Source organism: Stenella coeruleoalba (assembly GCF_951394435.1).
Source record: "Stenella coeruleoalba genome assembly, chromosome: 11".
NCBI classification, from domain to species: domain Eukaryota; kingdom Metazoa; phylum Chordata; class Mammalia; order Artiodactyla; family Delphinidae; genus Stenella; species Stenella coeruleoalba.
In genome coordinates this window covers 39,052,543-39,064,651 of record NC_137157.1, presented here as the reverse complement: position 1 = coordinate 39,064,651, position 12,109 = coordinate 39,052,543, and the positions used below count along the sequence as shown (strand labels likewise).

Here is a 12,109-nt window from a genome sequence, read left to right as displayed (position 1 = left end):
ATCTCAATAAATATGGGGAGGAAAAGGAAAGAATAAGCTCTAAGTTACTGTCAGTCTTGGTTATGATTAAGACGGGAATTTTGCCTGTAAAGTAAGTTGCTTTGGTACCTGTAACAGGATGGATCTGCAAAAGCAAAGACTAACTCTGCCCATTCATAGCAGCCCCATACCTGCTCCTCTTCCAGCCCCGTGTCCCCTCTTGTAAGTATCATGAAATTATAGAATATCTCTGAATCATGGTCAGAAGTGGCAGATTCTGCTTTTGAAAGTGGGAGGCCAGCAGTGTTACCTCTCTGACCTCACTGCCTACCTCTCCCCACCTTGCCTTCTTGTTCCGTAGACACACAGAAGGACAAGCACCTTAGGGCTTTGCATGTGCTGCTCCTTCTGACTGGTTCAAGCTTCCACCACATCAACCAACGACTCACTCCTTCTTGTAATTCAGTTTTTAGCTCAAACCTGGCCTCCTCGGTGAGAACCTTGTTGATCAGTTTTCCTAAATTAACTTGGTCTCCCCCAGGCATTGATCACATCACATCAGAGTTCATGTTGAAATCTGAAATTATCTTGTTGGGTTTTTAATTTGCTTGCTCACATGGCAGATGCACAAGGAAATTTCTTGTCATATACTGTGTTAAATGAATAAACAGTCACCGTGCTTCTCTTGCAAAACCCTGTGCCTTAGTTAAGTTGATGAAGTTTCAACACATGAACACAGGAGCCATAAACATTGATTTGTGACTATTTAGTACTTGGGTATTTTGTCAGTGCCAAGGAGCAACTGGAGACTTGACCATCTTTGTAAAAGTGCAAGGGGCAGGGATGGAGGACCCAGAGAGCTTCGTAAGCAAACAAGGTCTCTGAACCAAAAATCAGAGTTGCCTGTGAACAGCAAGATGGATTATCAGTAAAAAGGGCCTTTTTTCCCCTTCATTTGCAATTATTTACAGTGCATTTTTTTAACTGATCAACTATGTAGTTGATAGGCTTGGTTTCTCATCACTTGGTCTGGCTTTTAAAGATATTCTTCATTTTGATGAAAATCTTCATTACGAGCCCCTTGACTGGATGTAACATTAAAAACAAAAACCCCAAACAACACATATTCAAGTAATGTGGGCTTTGGGGCAGTGGGAAGAAGACAGGACTAAGAATAAGGAGACCCAGATTATGAGGCCAGCCCTAAACAAGTTCCTCTGATTCAGTCAACAAACATTGTATACTGCCAGGTACTGTTTAGTAAATTCAGTTAGTGAATATGACAGACAAAGTTTCTGTCCTTCAGGAGTTATGTTCTACTAGGGGTAGGAAGAGGGAGATAAAAACCACCTTTGCTGGTCTGCAGTTTTATCTTCTAAAAGTACAATATGTGGGCATTAAACTAGATTATCTGTAAAGTTTCTCCCAGCTCTACACATTCTGAAAGAAAGGAAAGTAATTTTGGAAGGCTTGGCAGTGGTTATTTTAGGGGAGTAAAATCATGGATGATTTAAAATTTCTTCCTCTTTTTGTTTATCATTGCTTCCTGATATTTTTTCTATAATAAACATGTATTACGTATCCGATGGAAAAATATTGAAGAAAACAGTAGATTTTACTATCAAACCTGGGTACTGGTTCTTAATAACCTGAAGGGAGGTCATTCATCTGTTAGTAATGAGAATCGTCTTTCCCCTCCAGTGACTTACTTATTACTTTATCTAATGAGGCTTTGAGGAAACTGCTAAGGGAATCTTTCTGCTCCTTTTCTCATTACCTCTGTGTGTGCTACCAGCTTACTCTCTTTTCCCTGAATCCTTGAAGCTCTTCTCTACCTAGAAATGTTCTGGCACAGATCCTGGTTATCTCTCTTTCTCTCTGTCTCATACACACACACATACACACATGCACACAGACACTCACACACACACACTCAGACATGTGGCCTCTTGTCACCCTTCAATATTCACATCTTACTTTAAATGTTACCTCTGCAGAAAGGCCTTACCTGAGTGATCTAAGTATAAGAATTCCATTCTTCCCTTAGACTCACCATACCTCTGGGAGTCTCTATCACACATCTCTCTGCCCTTTCCTTCCACAGCACTCTTCTCAACTTAGAATTTCATATGTATTTCTTTTCTTTACAAGCTTATTGTCTATTTCCCCCACAAGTCTGAAGTTCCATCCTGAAAAGAGGGATGGTCTGATTTGTTCACAGCTATACTCCTAGGGCTTAACTAATATTGTTTGAGCAAGTGAATAAATGAAAGAATGAAATGTCTCCTTTGTCCTCTCTCTGTCAAGAGTTTTAATTCCCATGCAGTGGTATCCTGAAGCCAGTTCTTTGCCAGCTCACAAGAGCCAATTGTTAAATTTTCAGGAATTTAGTGAGCCAATTGTTAAACTGTTAGCTTGAAATCAGCCATGCTGCGAGTATTTATACCATGGACATTAGCAAATGCTACATGTCAAGACTTTTTTTCCCCAAAAAGCTGGTTTACCAGCACACCAATCCTCTCATCTCCTAAATCCAACTATAAATATTGAGATATCATGGCAAAAAAACATGGCCCATAGGTTACTTAAAATCTTTCAATAAAAAAACGCTTGAAATTAAAAAAAAAAAAATACTAACTACATGCTACACAATTATTTTCCTGTCAGGAATACTTGGACTTTTTATAAGCTAAATTATAATATAAAAATATGTGTCTCTGATTTCCTAAAGTTTTTGTTTCTGTTTTTCAGATCCTTATGTGAAGATTCATCTGATGCAGAATGGCAAGAGGCTGAAGAAGAAAAAGACAACGATTAAAAAGAACACACTTAACCCCTACTACAATGAGTCATTCAGCTTTGAAGTACCCTTCGAGCAAATCCAGGTAATGTCAACCGTATTTTTTCTTCCCATTCAATTTCATTTCTTCAGATCACATAAATTCAACACACAGATCTTGTGAATTATCAGTGCATATGCCTCCATTAGAACTGCTATTCTCATTCCACGCACATTTAATGCTCAAACTACATCAAGAGGGAAATGATAAAATACACAGCACAGGATGTGCTGATTCATCGCCAAAAACAGCTGTCATTCTGTTGAGCAGAAATAAAGTAGGAAAAAGAACATCGACAGAACCACTCTACTAATTCAAAAAGTACATCCACAAAGGTTAAAAGGTCGAGAGAAAATAAGCTTTCACTCTTCACTCCCAGGCCACAATATATAATTCTCATTATCACCTCTTTGTAGCAAAAAAAAAAAAAAAAGTAGGATAAAGGAAATATTTTGGTTGATGCTAAATATGCAGCATCTTTAATCTTTCACTATTAAAAAATAATTAACAGTAGAAAAATTAGGCTAAGTTGTATTTTTCATTGTTTAAATTCAGCTTCCTGTTTCTGAGTTGGAATGGATGGTTATTTTTGTAAAGACAGAACCTTAATTTGCTAGATAATATTTGTTATGATAGGAATTATCCTATTAAAAGACCTTGTGGTTAACATGTTGAAAATAGGATGCTACATGTAGACACAGTGATAGCATATGATCTTATTATTTAGTCATTCTTAAATATTTTCAGATTTTCTTACGTCATATTCATAGTTAGGCTCTTGGATCCAAAGTTCGCATCCATTAATTATGGGCTATTCTTGCTAATCTTTCTTCTTTTTTCAAATATGTATTTATTTATTTACGGCTGTGTTGGGTCTTTGTTGCTGTGCGTGGGCTTTCTCCAGTTGCCGAGAGCGGGGGCTACTCTTCCTTGCAGTGCTCGGGCTTCTCATTGCAGTGGCTTCTCTTTTTGCGGAGCACGGGCTTCAGTAGTTGTGGTTCACGGACTTAGTTGCCCCGCGGCATGTGGGAACTTCCCGGACCAGGGCTCGAAACCGTGTCCCCTGCATTGGCAGGCGGATTTCCATTGGCAGGCAGATTCCCAACCACTGCGCTACCAGGGAAGCTCTATTCTTGCTAATCTTTAATGGGTATCAGAGAGTCAAATTTCTTAAAGCAACACTATTTTTACACTTTATAAAAAAATTGATGTGGGTCTATCTTTTCAGTCCTATAGAAGTTTGCTCATAACTTGAAGGAGAGATGAAGGGTAGGCATCAAAACTACAACATGGAACCTTCTAATGGTCCAGAATAACAAAATGCAGCAAATATTCTTCGTTTGCATATTTTTATTTTTAACCTAGTCTTAAAATACAGTACCTTAGGAATGAATCACACCTTTATTCCATGAAGAAAGCTAATATAATAGCTACATTTATTGTATATTTATTTTGTACCTAGGCCCAAGGTAAGCACTTTACCTGCAAAATCTCATTGAATCCTTACAATAACCTTATAAGCAAGGTACCATTATTACCCCAATTTTATATACATATAAGGGAACTGAGGCTTAGAATTGTCTCCTATATAAAATAGGAATAATAACAGAATCCATGTCAAAGTGAGACCATGCATGTAAAAGCATTTGGAACGGTGCTGAGCACATACAAACGCTCAGTAAATGGTTCCCATCATTCTTACTCACGATGCTATTGTTGTCTTTTATTCAAATTAACATTTTATGTATTAGAAAATGGATCTAACAATAAGATTAAAACAGTATGTAAATCAGCACTTTCCAATAGAACTCTGCAAGGATGGAAATGTCATTGGTATTGTCCAATAGGGTAGCCACCAGCCATAGGTAGGTCATGAGCACCTCAGCCACTAGTATAAACAAGGAAGTTTAATTTTAATTTATTTAAATTTAAACAGCTACATGTGGCTAGTAGCTACTGTATAATATAAGGCAGTTTTTAAATCATCAGTAATCCCACCATCCTCACATTAGTTCATGGTTTTTATATAACCTTTCTTATATACATTTTCACATGTCAGCTGATTGTACATACTTATTTACTTTCAATAGCTGTTATATAAGTAAATGACATTGCAGAAGACACTGATTCCCTGTCCCCAGTCACTTGTTTACTAGCCTGAACCAGTGAGCTCACTGCTTTGGACCCACTGGCAACCTAAGACATCCAATTTCTCCAACAATTTATTTTGCAATATTTATTCAGTGAACTCTTTTTTGAGTTCTGAGACATTATTCCTATGGAAACTAACACCTCCTGGCATTTTGTGTTTTAATTCCACAAAACAATATGAGGCAGGACATTGAGATGAAAAATCCTATTGTAAATCTTCTCCTTTGAGCTACAATTCTATACCTTTGAAAAAAAAATACATGTCCCTTTTCAACTATAAATTCCAGCAAATGCAAATATATTGAAAATGAAGCACATTAAAAACAAGATGTATGCTGGGTTTCTGGGGCAGCCTTTCAGAGAAGATAACATTTTGTCAGGACAGAGAGAACCTCAGCCCAATACAGAGTCCATGAGGCATGGAAATAATGAGCATGCCTTTGACTGCATCCCTTCTTCACCGCTCCTAAAGTCAATTTGCTCTTTTCTTTCTTCTTTTCCCCAATAGGCTGCTATCCTAGTCTTTGCATTTCCCTAGAGAAAATAATTGAGCATTTAACATGCTATAATAGGGGCTTAGGTTTTTTTGGGGGGGGGAGGGCTTAGGTTTTATTTACCCTGAGGTTATACGATTGTCTGTCTTTCTATCTGTCTCTATCCATATGAAATACATTGAGAGAAGCAAAATATGCTGATTTCCAAAAGCATATGAAAAGGTTGCAAACCACCCCCCACCAAAAAATGTATAGACTACAGATGCAGCTGAAAAAATGAACCCAAGGCCCTTATAAGGATATTTTGTTTTGATTGCTCCTAATCAATACATTCCTAGGTGAAAGAATCAAAATTCACTCCAACTATTCACTCCAACCTCCAAAACCCTTGTTACTTTTGTGCATGACGACCCTACTGTCCCTGTCCCTCATTCCTTGCAATATGACTGCATCCAGATGAATTCGCTTGGGAAAGGTGCTCAGAACCAAGGTGATTCTGTTCTTGGCTTCGAATGCCATCCAGTGAATAGGTAATTCCCTTGATAATGGCATCAATCCAAGGCTGCACAAGGAAAGATGGAAATCGGTTTCCTTTACTGCCCATGTGTTGCATTTTACATTCTAAATTCCACTTTCAGAAGTGATCATTTTCTCTGATCTGAAGCTGTATGCTGGTGACCTCTCTCAGCACATTCATCCAATGATGCAGTCCTCAGAGTGCCAAGCCCAGTAAAGGGCCATAACTGAGCGGGATCTTCATCTGGCCCTAGCTTCCATCATTACATTTTCTGCTTCTTTGGCCTCTGGCCACCAAATACTACACGTTCTACTTTATTCTAAATTTTCCCTTTATCTTTTCCCTTGGTTTCTAGATTGGAGCCATTGCCTATTTTGACTAAGCAAATTCATTACTTAGGAAGAACTAAAAGATACTTTTAAAAAGTGTTTCTTTCGTGTCAAAATGGTATGGGTTTGCTTTCACCAGTTCAAAAAAGTCAGGCATTAAATAAACCCTCACAACCTAATGGAATCACTGGAGTAAATCTTGTGTGGCCTAAAGGGTTATTCCAGTTGATGTCAATGCTGGATACACAGTTACTTAATAAATGCTTATTGAGAGAATATATGAATGAGAAAAATTATCTTTAGTTAATTACTACTTTTTTAAGACTTTCACTCTGTTGTCACACTTTAAACTCACAATAATCATGTGATTAGCTGAAATTCTATATTAGTTTTATGTAAAACTATGCTGGCTCTTCCCGCCTGAAATAGGATTGCAGTACATGGTTGCTTTGAAAATTGTAACCAAAAAAACAAAAATGATCTGAGTACTAACGCCAGAAATTTTGCTGATGAAACAATGGAAACAACTGGATTTAAAGGTGAATACAGGGGACTTCCCTGGTGGTCCAGTGGTTAAGACTTTGCCTTCCAATGCAGGAGGTGCGGGTTCGATCCCTGGTCGGGGAGCTACAATCCCACATGCCTTGCGGCCAAAAAAACCAAAACAGAAGCAATACTGTAACAAATTCAATAAAGACTTAAAAAATAAAAATGCATACAAGTTGACATGGGCAGCCGGGCATGGTATTTTATCACATGGACTCCCGAAACCAAACCACTCATTTCTCATATGACTTCAGGCACGTGATTTAACTTCTCTGAGCTTCAGCATCTTATCTCTATAATGTCAATGTTAACGGGACCTATTGTAACTGAGTAGTTCACATGAAAGACTCAGAATTGTGCCAAAATTAACATTTACTGAGTATTCTGAAGATGCTGAAGGAGATGATGATGATGTAATAATGGCAGGGACTGGACTCGGGTTTTCACGTTCAGGCCATTTTCCTCCTTGTCCTGGTGTTTGGAGCTTGGGTCTTCTTATTTCCAACTGCTTTGATCTCAAGGAAGCTTGGTAAGGGCTTTATCTCTAGAGCCGGATGATTAATGTTTATTTTGTGTCCTCTTTCAGAAAGTGCAAGTGGTGGTAACTGTTTTGGACTATGACAAGATTGGCAAGAACGATGCCATCGGCAAAGTCTTTGTGGGCTACAACAGCACCGGGGCGGAGCTGCGACATTGGTCAGATATGCTGGCCAACCCCAGGCGACCCATTGCCCAGTGGCACACCCTACAGGTAGAGGAGGAAGTTGACGCCATGCTGGCCGTCAAGAAGTAAAGGGAAGAAGAAGCCTTTCTGCATTTGCCCACGTAGTGCTCTTTAGCCAGTATCTGTAAATACCTCAGTAATATGGGTCCTTTCATTTTTCCAGCCATGCATTCCTAACACAATTCAGTGGTACTTCAAATCCTGTTTTAATTTGCACAGATTTAAACGTAGAGAGCCCCTAAGCCCTTCGTCATACCACTGCTCTCCAAATCTACTCTTCTTTTAAGCAATATGATGTGTAGATAGAGCATGACTGAAATTATTTATTGTATCACACCGTTGTATATACCAGTATGCTAAAGATTTATTTCTAGTTTGTGTATTTGTATGTTGTAAGCGTTTCCTAATCTGTGTATATCTAGATGTTTTTAATAAGATGTTCTATTTTAAACTATGTAAATTGACTGAGACATAGGAGAGCTGATAATATATTATATGGTAAATATAGTATCGTCTGCATTCCAGCAAAAATATCAACTTGTAAGGCACTAGTACAGTGAAACTGACATCTTAAAGGACAACTTAAACCTGAGCTTTCTGTTGAATCATATGAGCACCAAGATACGCTGACACCACATATTTGGTGGATGAATCCAATTTTGTAGAATTTCTTCACAGGCAAATTAGCATGATCTGAGAAGCATCCAGCCTGACCTCCAGGAAGTAGAGCCACAAACCAGAATAGCATCTGTCTGTACGTATCTACAGAGCTCAAGTCACGCTTCACTCTTACATTCAAGGAAGCAACTGAACAGGGGTCAATGATTTCACGTTACTGCATATAGAGTAATGACACGATGGTGTTCTGTCTGTGTGTGTGTGTGTGTGTGTGTGTGTGTGTACGTGTGCATTTGTTTGGGGATGGGGTGGGTGGGAAAAAAGCTGAGGGGAGAAGAAGTCAGCATTTCTGAAATACTGCCTGACTATTTAAAAAGAAAAAAGTAGCTCTCCGTTAACACCTTTATACAAAATGTGCATCCTGTGAATTCTGTTCCAGATTTCACACCTACTATAACTTCAAAAGGTTTGCACGTCAGACTTTGTAACGAAATATTTTATTATACAAAACCAGATTAGAAGGAATGCAGAATATTTTTAACGCAGCAATCTGTGCTTATGACACAAAATGACTTTGTGGTAAGCAGACAGTATTGTAATCCCATCAAAAGAGGAAAAAATAAAACAATTAGCCATAGTTCTGAATGCACTTCCATTAAGCCAAAACAGACAGCTAGTGATCTTTTTATATGCTCTTTTTACGTAAATAAGTTTTAATTTGTCCTTTAAAAAAAGGTGAAACAAAACCAAGAACAAGTTCTAGAAAACTGAAGCAACCTCTTATGTACACTAGATGCTTGATTTAGGACGAGTTTTTAAATGTTTTCAGTGTTATTATGTAGTGATTGGCACTATTACGAAGCTACTAGTCATTCCATAAGAGTCTTAAAGGACTGCTCTGTGTAACACTGTGACTGCCCTGTGTGCTTAGACACGTAATGTAGTTTCCTCAGTGGATAGCACTCAATCTATTCCGTAGTGATATTTTAACAATACTGCCATTCCCTCCTACTGCACTGCCCAAGGTGTGTGTAGCACAAACCGTTCTCATTACAAAGGACCAACTCAGCACTGAAAAGCTATGCATAGGACAAGAAAGATACAAAGCATGGGGTGGAACACACAGCATTTCGTCAAGCACTGTGCAATATTCCATATTTTTCCCCACTATGTTAGACCCCCGCTTTGCCGAAAGGCAGCCCATGATCTCACACTGCATGTAGCCTTTTCTCCCACTCCCCTCTGTGACCCTTTTCACTCGCAGGCCACAGAGAGTAGTGATGCTCTGAAGTGAAAGTTTTGTCTCCAAAAATACCAAAACAGAATGAAGGAAAACTAAGCATTAGCCTCACGTTGACTTTCAGATATCGCACCATGGCTTTTACAACTGCAAAGAGAATTCAAAAAGGGCTGATGGGAAGCTTCAAACACGGGGTTGGCTGTTTCCTGATAAAACTACAATTCCTGTCTTGTTCTTTCCCATCAAAGAAGAGGCAAGCCCTTTGGCCTTTCAGCCCAGTCATAGCAAACTCCTTAGAACTGGGATAGACCTGGAGGACAAAGGGAGAATAACATCTCCCTCTTCCGTGGATGGTCCATACTTTTTTCAAAAGGTAGATAATAGAAAATGCACAATTCACGATGTGAGGTTAAATACCAGTTTGAACAGAAGATTCAAATGAGACTCCTTCCAACTTAAAAGATCAGACCCTACCAAAGAGAGGGAGTTGATTGACTTTTAAAAATTCCTTGAATACCAGAAACTGACATTTGATTTAAAACTTCAGTTTTAAGTTGTTCGCGCTGAAACAAACATTTTGAAACAAGCAGGTTCGAGCTGCCGAATACACATCATTTCTTGCATTAAAGCACGATTAATGCATTCTCTTGCAACACTGCCAGACATGGGATATTGTCACGATAGAATTAGTTGGTACTACGCCACCTGTCACAAGTCAGTGACCGAACCTGCTTTAAGACCAAGATTCATCCTCCAATAAGCCACATGTACCTTTCTGACAAAGCTGTGTAAAGTATTAGAATCTGATGCTCTAGAAAGATCCTAGTTGCCTTTGTGTATATTTACTGCCTGCTTGAGTGCTTCTCTGTGTGGGTATTCTCTGTATCTTGTAGAAACGTTGGGGTGTTTTCTTCTGCCATACGGCTCGTGGCCCGCGAGTCAACTCCTTAGCTGTATTTTACCTTCATTTTCGATGAGGTAGTTTAAATTTTGTTTCATTTTGTGTAGTGAATTCCACAGGAGTTTTCTGATTGTTGTTAAAAATGACTTAACATATTACACAGATATTCAATAAAAATGTTTTATTTCCTGTTGATGTTGCTGCCTTTCAACCCTTTTTCTTACCTGACTCTGGTGGGGAGTCCATGGCCTATTGACTTTGGAGCCTGCTGGAAGCAGGGGCACCTAAACAAAAGCTTGCACTGAATGCCAACCTCTGAGTCATGTCTATGAAGACAGAATGGCTGGAGGGAAAACAATGCCCAGAGAGCATTTGCCCATTCCTGCCCAGTGTTCCTGGGCATGTCTTTCTCAACATGTGTCTCTCTGTTCCTGTTTATGATGAGTTCACCAGGCACACTTTCAGGCTTCCTGCTTTGCCCAAAATGTGTCCTCCAGGATTTTCATACTCTAGAGTCTGAGTGCCATAAGCCTCTCCAGAATGGAATTAAAAATAAGATATTTTAAAGCCAGTCTTCAAAGGAGAGCATGACACATTAACTTCCCTGCCTACCACAATTACTAGGTAAAACAAGTAAACACCTTTCCCCCACTAAATGCAACATTCATCAGGTGCCTGCTGTGTACCGTGTTTGTCCTGGGTGATAGAGATACAACAAATGATGTAATAAGATTCACCTGGTCCCAAAGAGCCCACAGTCTCAGGCGGACATGTACATGCAGTATCCCAAGATGCTATGAGGTACACCCTGAGTCCCTGAGAACTTTCACCAGACCAATCCTAGTGGACACGATGGTGTGCCACCCTCACTCCCCTTCAGCACCTAGAAGCTGCTAGAAGCCTTGCCTGCCGACAGCTCACAGCCCTGTCCCTCTGCCCTCTGCTGAGGAGACTGCCTTACCTGAGGTCATGCGTCCTCCCAGGGGGCGCAGCTCACATTCCGTGGCCCACAGTGGACCTCCTGCGCCATCATGGCCGAGAGGCTTAGTTGACGGTGCTTGTGCAACCGCAGTGCTGCTCGACTTCTCCCTCTGCCCCGTCAGTAGTCCTCACTCCTTCACGGTGGCGCTCCCAAGGGCGCTCGCCAATAAGACTCCTTCTCAGAATCCATACCCTGGGATCCCTGTCTTTGGGGGAAGAGATAGGAAGAGAAGATTTCTAGAGAATTCAATACCAGAGGGAAATCCTAAAGGAACTGGTACGAGTTATCCAAGTCCATGAGTGGGCAAGATTGTGGCAACATTTATCTCATTTAACAAGGCTTAAGGTTCACTCGTGATAAGGTCTCTGGTAGCTGCCTATACCTTACTCCCTTCAGCAGCATTTACTGGGACCTGCCAAATAAGGGTAAGGACTCAGCCCAAGCAGCTTAGACAGCCAGGGAAGAGGCCACCTAACTACTGTTTCTGAGGAAACAATTGGCAGAGGTCTAAATGTAAGTTGAGAAAAGAAAATTTGAGACCCGTGAGGGTAAGGAGCAAAAAAAAAAAAATCAGCATTATAAATTGTTCAGTTTTCAATGGTGAGCATTTTGTTTTCCTTAAATAGCTCTTGACATTAGTTTACAAAAAGAATGTTTCTTAATGAAGTACCAAAAAGAAAAATCACCATATCCTTTCTTCAATGTCTGTATTTCAAATAAGGAATTTAATATAAGAATTTGGCCCCATAAAAGATCTGAGAAAGCCAAGCAGAGACAGCAGGTTAACT

General features: G+C 39.7%; 1 protein-coding gene and 1 long non-coding RNA gene across 9 annotated transcripts in view; one reads left to right on the top strand and one right to left on the bottom strand.

Moving 5' to 3' along the window:
• Nucleotides 1–10,781, top strand: part of SYT1 (synaptotagmin 1) — a 1,170,968-nt gene extending 1,160,187 nt beyond the window's left edge. For all 8 annotated transcript variants that reach the window (XM_079937830.1, XM_079937831.1, XM_079937829.1 and 5 more), the window contains 2 exons: nucleotides 2,731–2,864; nucleotides 7,443–10,781. In XM_079937830.1, the coding sequence (XP_079793956.1) occupies nucleotides 2,731–2,864; nucleotides 7,443–7,649 (341 nt within the window). In that variant the 3' untranslated portion in view covers nucleotides 7,650–10,781. The remainder of the gene's footprint in view (nucleotides 1–2,730; nucleotides 2,865–7,442) is intronic.
• LOC307194617 overlaps nucleotides 1–11,727 on the bottom strand; it is a 36,685-nt gene extending 24,958 nt beyond the window's left edge. Inside the window, exon 1 of the long non-coding RNA XR_013830589.1 lies at nucleotides 11,301–11,727. This is a non-coding gene — a long non-coding RNA (uncharacterized lncRNA). The remainder of the gene's footprint in view (nucleotides 1–11,300) is intronic.
• Nucleotides 11,728–12,109: the final 382 nt, after the last annotated feature.